The sequence below is a fragment of the Esox lucius genome, chromosome 14 (genome assembly GCF_011004845.1).
Source record: "Esox lucius isolate fEsoLuc1 chromosome 14, fEsoLuc1.pri, whole genome shotgun sequence".
In the NCBI taxonomy this organism is placed as follows: domain Eukaryota; kingdom Metazoa; phylum Chordata; class Actinopteri; order Esociformes; family Esocidae; genus Esox; species Esox lucius.
This window is the reverse complement of record NC_047582.1, coordinates 7,607,874-7,619,070: the sequence shown is the minus strand read 5'-3', so window position 1 is coordinate 7,619,070 and position 11,197 is coordinate 7,607,874. Positions and strand designations below refer to the sequence as shown.

General features: G+C 46.3%; 1 protein-coding gene across 1 annotated transcript; it reads right to left on the bottom strand.

The window, feature by feature from the left end:
* Positions 1-1,144: 1,144 nt before the first annotated feature.
* On the bottom strand, positions 1,145-5,234 carry LOC114840861. Its single transcript, XM_029125168.2, has 10 exons — positions 5,129-5,234; positions 4,915-5,043; positions 4,598-4,791; positions 4,305-4,452; positions 3,940-4,144; positions 3,559-3,829; positions 1,844-1,867; positions 1,617-1,722; positions 1,387-1,506; positions 1,145-1,282 (listed from the first exon to the last, which is right to left on the bottom strand). Exons 2-10 carry the CDS (start codon positions 5,014-5,016, stop codon positions 1,145-1,147), a joined length of 1,308 nt encoding a protein of 435 aa, XP_028981001.2. The 5' UTR covers positions 5,017-5,043; positions 5,129-5,234.
* Positions 5,235-11,197: the final 5,963 nt, after the last annotated feature.

Sequence of the window (11,197 nt, the reverse complement as noted above, 5' to 3'; positions counted from 1 at the left end):
GTCAGGGCGGATAAGGGGGCCGCGGTGGTGTTGAAATTCTGGGTGAAACGCCAGAAACGCTGCATCTCCTTGACGGTTTGAGGCCGAGGCCACTGACGTACCGCGGAGGAAACCTTGCTCTCGTCTGTCCGGACACCGCCTGGCAACAGCACCGATCCCAGGAAAGCAACCGTGGAGAAGTGGAACACACTTTTTTCCAGCTTCAAGTACAGGTGGTGCTGCTGCAGCCGCTGTAAGACCTGTTGGACATGGCCGATGTGCTCCAGTAGCGTCTTGGAATAGATGAAGATGTCATCAATGTACACTATTACAAACTGATCGATCATATCCCTGAAGATGACGTTCATAAAGGAAGACGGCAGGGGCGTTGGTGAGGTCGAAAGGCGTAACACAATACTCATAGTGGCCACGCTGTGTGATGAAGGTGTTCTTCCACTCATCCCCTTTTCGTATGCGCACCAGAAGGTATGTGCTCCGCAGGTCCAGTTTAGTGAAGATGGTGGCCTGTCCAACTTGTTCTAATGCAGCAGAGATCAGCGGCAAGGGGAAGCGGTTCTTTATGGTTATCTCGTTTAGTCCCCGATAATCAATGCAGGGTCGTAAACCGCCATCATTTTTCCCGACAAAGAAAAAGCTGGAAGCGGCAGGAGATGTCGAGGGGCGAATGGCTCTTTGACGAAGGGACTCATCTATGTAAGTGTTCATGGCTTCGGTTTCGGGGATGGACAACGGATACACACGATCCCTGGGAAGCGGAGCTCCTTTAACCAGGTCTATGGCGCAGTCCCACGGGCAGTGTGGCAGCAACTCTGAAGTCTTCTCTTTGCTGAAGACCTGCTTGTATTGGTGGTAGACAGACGGAAGCTCCTGGGTGGGTGCTGACGCAGAACCTTCCACCAAGGTGGCCCTGCAGGGCACACTCAGTCGATACAGAGAGGACGTGCTCCAGGCCGTCAATTCCCCCATGCTCCAGGAGATGTCTGGGTTCGTGTAGGCAGAGCCAGGGGTGTCCCAGCACCACCGGCTCATGGGGAGAGGGCACCACAAGCAGCTGAAAGAGCTCGGCGTGCAGAGTGCCTACTTGCATGTTTAGCTGTTCAGTCTGATGGTGGACATAGCCGGTCAAACACTTTCCTGAACAACGCTAAGCCTCTGAGCCCAGTTCGGGGCTGTTGGCAGACCATAATGCCGTGGCCCAGTCCAGGGCTTTGTCCATCAGTAGGGAGATGACGAAATCCACCTTGTTCTTGTCGCAGGTGAACTGGCTCGGGTGATGAGTGACCTACAGCGATCACTGCATAAGAAACCCCTTGCACTTTCCAGGAGACCCGTCGTACTTATTCGGCAGGGAAACAAAAGGAAGTGAAGCGGAGGCAGTAACCACACCGGATGGAGGAGGCGTGGGCACAGATTGTCATACAACTGACACATCTCCTCAATTCTCTCCTCCTGTTGTGACAGTCGCGCTTGCAGTTCTGTTGGATCCATTGGTGATGGTGAGGTATTCTGTAATGAACACCGGGACCAGGGGTATTGTGGTTCCAATGGCGGAACAAAACTGTCGATTTATTTATAAGCACAAGGGAAGAGGCACGAGCAAAACGAGAGAGACAGACAGACAGGTTCAGTAACCGGGTGATCAGTCCACGAAGGCGACAGTACAGGCAGGAGTAGACAGGTAGGAGAATCCAGAGGCAAGCAGGCAGGTCAGGAGGCAGGCTTCTATATACAGAGACAAATGGGGACGGGAAAGGAGAGGACTACAGGCTGGGAATACAGGCTCAAAAATCAAGGAACAGCGCTATGCAAAGGCTTAGCATGTACACTGCGAACAATACCTCACACTTCAGTGGAGGTGGAGAACAGGCTAAAATAGAAAGAGGCAAACAGGGCGCAGGTGTTCAGTATTCCGGTGATTGGGATCTGGATTGGTATGAGAGTTCAGGTACACCGGGGTGTGAACGCATAGCGGTGGCAGGCAAGGAGCGCGAAAGGGAGGGGCTGGAGCAGGAACGGCGCAAGGACCTCACAACAAGCAATATCCTCAACAATTTAACAATTGTATTACACATTGCTGTTACACTGCAATGTTTTTACTTGAAGAGAAAAAACTATTTAAATTTAAATTAATTTATCTTTGAATAAGTGTTGTGTAATTTTCATTTAGTACATTTGTGGGGCCTAATAAACAAATGAAAATACTATAGCCTGTGTTCTTAGAAACAATCGTTCTATGTACTATCTTTTTTTTTATATGATAAGACTTTCAGTATAAACACCTGAAGCTGTGTGCTGACTGTGGGGCAGGCAGCAGTATAAAGACTGAACGCGATGCATAAATTCATAGGTGTTTTATAGCCCAAATCTCCTAAAACAATCGGCAAAGAACTTCTATATTTTATCAAATAGTCAATTTAATTATTCATGTAGGCTACGGTAAATCATCCTTTGATCATCCATTTAATCTGCTAATCAAATTTACAAAAAAGTTGAATAATACACTGCAATGTTTTTTTCTTGAAGAGAAGGCTGTGTTGCAATACACACAACCAAGCCTAGGCCATTGTAGAACAATGCAAGAGGATACATATCCTTGCATCTATCAATATTATTTCTATGAATAGGCTGTAGCCTGTGTTATTCTTTAAAATGAATCATGTTTATCAAGCAACCATGCTTTAGGTCCATGTATGGCTATTCATGCGTATATCCTTTGATCGTTGCAAACTGTTCAATAATGTCTCTTCTTTTACCTTGTACATCATCACAATGAGATCAAAATGAAAACTATATTCTATTGGATTTATCTTCGAATAATTTTATTATTGTGAAGTTTTCATTTAGTACATTTGAAGGGCCTAATAAATGAATGAAAGTACTATAGCCTGTGTTCTTAGAAATAATCATTCTATGTATTCTATTTTTAGTAGTTTTTTTGTATGATAAGTATGGGCTGAAATATGTGCCACCAGAAACTGAATTTGAATCATTTATATTTGAAATTGTATTGTTTAATTTGAATAATTGCATTGAAAAACTGAATCTGAATTGTATAATTTGAAATTGAATTTATTCGTTTGGATCCGAAGTCCAATAAAATGTGATCCTCAATAATCCGTGTATCATTCGTTCTTTTCATATTCAATTGAGATTCCAAAACGGAAAATGAAAAAATGGTTCGTTATTTCGTTATTCGTTTACGAATCTGATACCAAAAAACGAATAACGGGTCATTTTTCGTACTTTCGATTTAATGCTCAGATCAAAAATAGGAAATGAAATAACGGGCCACGGACCGATTTAGATTTTGATATTTAATTTGTCCGATTTGTGTGAACCGGAAGTTATTGTCTCGTTAGCTTGATTCATTTCTTCAGTTTAGAGTTTAACCAAACGTTAGCCTTCAAAACCATCATGGAGAGTTTCATCTTGTTCAGAGGAAGTAAACGGGTGACTGTCAAAGAGCATAACACAGTCTGTTTTCCTAGCTACTTAACAACACCACTGCATTTCAGTTACTGTTTTCAGACATATCTTTGGGTGACATTTATGAGGTACCACAAGGCATCTTGGAAAGGTGTATAGTCATTATTTACCACATGATTAAAAAGAAGAGAGATGTCAGGGTAGTTTTCTGCAAAGTCTTGTTCTGCATGACATCTATCCTCCTCAGATGAAAATGGGTCAGTTCCAAAAACTGACACCCAAGTTAGCGAGGATCCAAACTCTTGCTCATACATGTTTGCCACAACAGAGGCATTGGGCAGCAGCTCTTCAGAGATTTTAGCTGGACAGCCACCTGCTGCAAGTTCATTGGGTATCCCACGTCCTAAAACAAGGAAACAAATAACTAACAAAGCAATGCCATTTATGCTGTATGTGGTTGGCGTGTGAAAAAATAACTGCTTCAAAGGGTTGTACATATTCAGTTTAGCATACCTGGGATCCTGTGTGCATTCCACGATTGCACCACTCTGCCTAGTCCAATTTGGCTTAATTGACATGTCAGGTTTGAAATGCAGAATTTAGTCATATTGTCCTCCATGTTGAGGACTTCTTGGTCCAGCAGGTGTACCAGGGCCTGTTTCAATGGGTAGTTAACGCGATTGTTCACCTCGGGCCAAATCCTTTCCACTCGAAGATTCTGTTGAACACAAAACACGATTTCAGATGGAATGAAAATGTAATAGATTAGTTTGGGAAATTAATTCCAATTTTAAATGCTTTCACTCCTTATTTGTTAGAATAAAAAAAGCATTTGATTATATTAGTTGTACTGTTAGTCCATATTACAAAACCCTCACCCTTGTTGATGTTGTTTGAAGGTATGGTGGCCTGCTAGGGTTGTGTATATGTCTTGACAGCATCTCTTGCATGTACAAGCACATGTAAAACTCCCTGCCATGGTCGACCCTGAGTTGGTCCCACATCCCATGGTTAACCACTGCAGATCTGAGATAAAACAATGTGTACATGTGCAAAGGGCTGCACTGAACTTAACTGATCCAATAAGAAAATTACATCCAATGAAAAGAGAATATACATTGCACAGAAAATATTATGACAAAAACATTGGTTCTAAATGTATTTACTGTACCTGTAAACTTCCTCATAAATCACAAGGTTGTTTTTCACTGGCATGGTGGCATTGGCAACAATTTTGCCGCTGTAGCCATCAACTGCCACGACGTGTGTCACTCCAAACATCACAAGCTTCTCGTTTTGGTCCATGTGAATTTTATGGCCCATATATTCCGCATGATACGGGATGGGATTTAGATTACGAGCACCCTGAAGACATGTTTTATATTTTGAGCCCAGAATATTCACGAACCATTTCTACATCAAAGAAATTCTTATATGCATGCAACATCATGTACTGTAGGCCTACTTCATTCTTAGCATATAACTTGCCTGACGTCGGAATTCGTGGTATGGCTGATGAATCTCTCTGAGGATTTTCCCAACTCGACATTCTCCTGCATGCACTCCCATTGAAGACAGATATCCAGTCATGAACTTGCGGCCATAAGATGGGCCCGTCTGTTAAGAAAAATACAGTTATTCGCTACAACATTTGAAAGACGGGCAGGATATAAAATGTGAAAACCTAAAAAAAAAAACTTACTTCATATATTGATCCAACCACAGCCCTCTCCAGTTCTGTGTCCGATACATGTCTTTTTCGCTTAAGGTTGTGCTGAACACAGAATCTTCTCACACTTATTTCAGAACATCGCTGGACATCCATCTGCTGCAGCGTTGTGGAAATCTCTACATGTGTCTTGCCAGTTTCAAATTAATCTTTAATTAAATCAGCATATGGTTCCAGTGCGGCCATGGTGTCAATACGAAATTACTTAAGAAATACTGAGTCATTAACTTACAATCACTGCATAATTGATGTTTTCCAGGCCTCGTCTAACTGTTTTCCAAATTGCGGGAAACGTCCATAGACAGTATATAAAAAAAACTTGGAAACTTCCAAGTGCAACACACGAAGAAGACCGTAACTTCCGGTTCACACAAATCGAACAAATTAAATATCAAAATCAAAATCGGTCCTGTGGCCCGTTTCCTAATTTCCTATTTTTGATCTGAGCATTAAATCGAAAGTACGAGAAATGACTCGTTATTCGTTTTTTGGTATCAGATTCGTAAACGAATAACGAAATAAGGAACCATTTTTTCATTTTCCGATTTTGAAATCTCAATTGAATATGAAAAGAACGAATGATACACGGATTATCCTCACTGAAAATTAAACTCTCTATATATCTTCACATTCACTTCTCACAATTCAGATTCAGTTCTCAAATTCAATTTCAAGTTACTGAGACAGACATCCGGGTAGTTGGAGGATGAAGGAAGAGCAATCGAGCGCAGATCGATAGATAGCGTTCATTGGCGCACAGGACTCCTCTTGGGCCAATCAGCACCTACGTTTTGGAGCATAGTACATGAAACAAGGAAGAAGCTCTTGCCTTGCCAGTGGCCGGCCTTGACCCAGAACGTCAGTCTGGCGTGACCACCATGGATTCGGCTGGGACAAATACGGTAATTACAATTTCACATATCTACGATCTAACGATCCTCTCCAAGAACTGCCACCTTAACGTGGTGGAGGGGTTTGAGTACCCGAGTGACCCTAGGAGCTATGTTGTCTGGGGCTATATGCCCCTGGTAGGGTCTCCCAAGGCAAACAGGTCTTAGGCGACGGGTCAGACTAAGAGCGGTTCAAACCCCCCTTAATGAAGAACAACATAATGAGTACCGTGACGTCGCCCGGTATGGCGCAGCCGGGGCCCCACCCTGGAGCCAGGCCCGGGGTTGGGGCTCGTATGCGAGCGCCTGGTGGCCGGGCCTTCCCCCATGGGGCCCGGCCGGGCTCAGCCCGAACGGGTGACGTGGGGCCGCCCTCCCGTGGGCTCACCACCCACAGGAGGGACCATAAGGGGCCGGTGCGAAGAGGATCGGGCGGCAGTCGAAGGCAGGGGCCTAGACAACCCGATCTCTGGACACGGAAACTAGCTCTAGGGACGTGGAATGTCACCTCGCTGGCGGGGAAGGAGCCTGAGCTAGTGCGTGAGGTTGAGAGGTTCCGATTAGAGGTAGTCGGGATCACCTCTACGCACGGCTTGGGCTCTGGAACCACACTCCTTGAGAGAGGATGGACTCTTCACCACTCTGGAGTTGCCCATGGTGAGAGGCGGCGGGCTGGTGTGGGTTTGCTTATAGCTCCCCAGCTCTGCCGCCATGTGTTGGAGTTTACCCCGGTGAACGAGAGGGTCGTTTCCCTGCGCCTACGGGTCGGGGATAGGTCTCTCACTGTTGTTTGTGCCTACGGGCCGAACGGCAGTGCAGAGTACCCGACCTTCTTGGAGTCTCTGGGAGGGGTGCTGGAAAGTGCTCCGACTGGGGACTCTATTGTTCTACTGGGGGACTTCAACGCCCACGTGGGCAACGACAGTGACACCTGGAGGGGCGTGATTGGGAGGAACGGCCCCCCTGATCTGAACCCGAGTGGTGTTCAGTTATTGGACTTCTGTGCTAGTCACAGTTTGTCCATAACGAACACCATGTTCAAGCATAAGGGTGTCCATCAGTGCACGTGGCACCAGGACACCCTAGGCCGCAGGTCGATGATCGACTTTGTTGTCGTCTCATCTGACCTGCGGCCGTATGTCTTGGACACTCGGGTGAAGAGAGGGGCGGAGCTGTCAACTGATCACCACCTGGTGGTGAGTTGGATCCGATGGCGGGGGAGAAAGCTGGACAGACTCGGCAGGCCCAAGCGAACTGTAAGGGTCTGCTGGGAACGTCTGGCCGAGTCTCCTGTCAGAGAGATCTTTAACTCCCACCTCCGGCAGAGCTTCGACTGGATCCCGAGGGAGGTTGGAGATATTGAGTCCGAGTGGACCATGTTCTCCACCGCCATTGTCGAAGCGGCCGCTCGGAGCTGTGGCCGTAAGGTCTCCGGTGCCTGTCGAGGCGGCAATCCCCGAACCCGGTGGTGGACACCGGAAGTAAGGGATGCCGTCAAGCTGAAGAAGGAGTCCTATCAGGCCTGGTTGGCTTGTGGGACTCCTGACGCAGCTGACGGGTACCGACAGGCCAAGCGGGCTGCAGCCCGGGTGGTTGTGGAGGCAAAAACTCGGGCCTGGGAGGAGTTCGGTGAGGCCATGGAGAAGGACTATCGGCTGGCCTCGAAGAGATTCTGGCAAACCATCCGGCGCCTCAGGAGAGGGAAACAGTGCCCTACCAACGCTGTTTACAGTAGAGGTGGGCAGCTGTTGACCTCAACTGAGGATGTCGTCGGGCGGTGGAAGGAATACTTCGAGGATCTCCTCAATCCCGCTGTCACTTCTTCCATTGAGGAAGCAGAGGATGAGGGCTCAGAGGTGGACTCGTCCATCACCCGGGCTGAAGTCACAGAGGTGGTCAAGAAACTCCTCGGTGGCAAGGCACCGGGGGTGGATGAGATCCGCCCTGAGTACCTCAAGTCTCTGGATGTTGTGGGGCTGTCTTGGTTGACACGCCTGTGCAACATCGCGTGGCGGTCGGGGACAGTGCCTCTGGGATGGCAGACCGGTGTGGTGGTCCCTCTTTTTAAGAAGGGGGACCGGAGGGTGTGTTCCAACTATAGGGGGATCACACTTCTCAGCCTCCCCGGGAAAGTCTATGCCAGGGTACTGGAGAGGAGAATACGGCCGATAGTAGAACCTCGGATTCAGGAGGAACAGTGTGGTTTTCGTCCGGGCCGTGGAACACTGGACCAGCTCTATACCCTCTACGGGGTGTTGGAGGGTTCATGGGAGTTTGCCCAACCAATCCACATGTGTTTTGTGGATTTGGAAAAGGCATTCGACTGTGTACCTCGCGGCATCTTGTGGAGGGTGCTTGGGGAATATGGGGTCCTGGGTCCTTTGCTAAGGGCTGTCAGGTCCCTGTACAACCGAAGCAGGAGCTTGGTCCGCATTGCCGGCAGTAAGTCAGACTTGTTCCCAGTGCATGTTGGACTCCGGCAGGGCTGCCCTTTGTCACCGGTTCTGTTCGTAATTTTTATGGACAGAATTTCTAGGCGCAGCCAGGGGCCGGAGGGTGTCAGGTTTGGGGACCACACAATTTCGTCTCTGCTTTTTGCAGATGATGTTGTCGTGTTGGCCCCTTCTAACCAGGACCTTCAGCATGCGCTGGGACGGTTTGCAGCCGAGTGTGAAGCGGTGGGGATGAGAATCAGTACCTCCAAATCAGAGGCCATGGTCCTCAGTCGGAAAAGGGTGGCTTGCCCGCTTCAGGTTGGTGGAGAGTGCCTGCCTCAAGTGGAGGAGTTTAAGTATCTAGGGGTCTTGTTCACGAGTGAGGGAAGGATGGAACGGGAGATTGACAGACGGATCGGTGCAGCTTCTGCAGTAATGCAGTCGATGTATCGGTCTGTCGTGGTGAAGAAAGAGCTGAGCCGCAAGGCGAAGCTCTCGATTTACCAGTCAATCTACGTTCCTACTCTCACCTATGGTCATGAGCTTTGGGTCATTACCGAAAGGACAAGATCCCGGATACAGGCGGCCGAAATGAGCTTTCTCCGCAGGGTGGCCGGGCGATCCCTTAGAGATAGGGTGAGAAGCTCGGTCACCCGGGAGGAGCTCAGAGTAGAGCCGCTGCTCCTCCACATCGAGAGGGGTCAGCTGAGGTGGCTTGGGCATCTTTTTCGGATGCCTCCGGAACGCCTTCCTGGGAAGGTGTTCCGGTCCCGTCCCACCGGGAGGAGACCCCGGGGAAGACCTAGGACTCGCTGGAGGGACTATGTCTCCCGGCTGGCCTGGGAACGCCTCGGTGTCCCCCCGGAAGAGCTAGAGGAAGTGTCTGGGGAGAGGGAAGTCTGGGCATCCCTGCTTAGACTGCTGCCCCCGCGACCCGGCCCCGGATAAGCGGAAGATGATGATGACATGATGACGATCTAACGATCGTTATAGCTGTTTTGTAGAAACGTTTCGTTTAGTCCGCGAGCATACACAAATCATGTTTACAATTACATTAGACGACTAGCTAGCACCATTGTTCTATATTTATGACTAGCACGATAGCATTGTTTCTGCTATTATTTTAGCAACTCAGCTAGGAGCGCTGGAGCTAGTCTACAAACAGCTGTGCGTACAATAACAACCCCCTTTTTTTTTTTTTTTTTTTTACTGTCAGTGAATAGCACCGAGTGAAAGTCAATGATTTCTTTATAACTAGTGACAGTGATCATGTCGTTAGCTCAGATAAGTACCGGTAAACTTAGTAAGATCTAGAAATAGAAGGCATCGTGCTAGCTAACTTGCCAGTCCCACCTTTGACTTAAAACAACCCAGCTGTTCTTTTGGAGATTAATTTTTGACCAACTTATGCTGTGATCTGCACAATGTTTAGCAAGGTGAAACTTAACGTTATAGTGATTATGGGCATGATCCAACCAGTTACAAATTAGTTTTTACTGTTAACATGGTATAGGAAACATATCTGGCAATATTGTTACATTCATAACTAGTTGGCTTGTAGTCACATAAAAAATATAATTGGTTTGCTACTATTCCTTAATTTTGGTGGTTCCTCATCCATCACATTTGATATGAACTTGACATGAAATCCATAGCAATCAGTGATGATTGAATCTGTTTATGATAAAGCAATTTATCATAAAATAGATTATTTTACCAGCTACCTCTCTGTAGCTCACATCTCCTATTTGGAATATTATTAGTTCCACAATAGATATTAATACCCTACTATTAATGTATGAAATAATGTCATCTAATACATAGTATGTCAGTGATTCTCAGTGACATCCGAAAAGAATAGCTCCAGCTGATGAAATGGGTTGCATTACTAGATGATATATGTTAACAATTCATTAATACTATCTTCTGTTGGTTTTAGGGAATCCAAATTGAGGATTTTGATTGGGAGAGCTCAGGGCTCTCTCATAACTCTGCCAACACAGGTGTTACCATGCCAGAAATGGAATGTCCATTGAAGACAGAGGACATTGAATCTCTACGCGTTGCCATTGATCCCCTTTCTCATTCAAATAGTTTTGGAAAATACATTTATTTGACCACACTTGCACATGCATTGTACCTACTTCACCATCATTGACAGTCATGCCTGTGCCAATCAGAGGACTAAAGGCTTTTAATAATTCATGATTGCTTAAGTCCAGTCTAGGACCCCATGTATCCAGGCACCTTATAGTCCACCTTCCATTCACAGCAATTTTTTTAAATCGGACTTCTGTCTTGCTGACACAACCACAGGGAAGCGGGAAAGAACGTAGTGAAGGACATCTTCTCTGACAAACATTGTAATGGTGCGATGGAAATGCTTTTTGAAGTGTAACATTCAATGTGGCTAACAATGATTTATACTTTCTAAAATATCAAATCAATTAGCCATGCACACTGGGTCATTTAATGCACACTGGGTCATTTAATACACCCATGAACAGTGAATTGGGTTAACATATACGAACTGGATTTGACAAAAAATGAAATAAGACTGCACAAATATCTTATCTATTACTATTTGAGTCTGAATGTACAGGTGCTGGTCATAAAATTAGAATATAATCAAAAAGTTGATTTATTTCAGTAATTCCATTCCAAAAGTGAAACTTGTATGTTTACATTCATTCCACACAGACTGATCTATTTCAAGT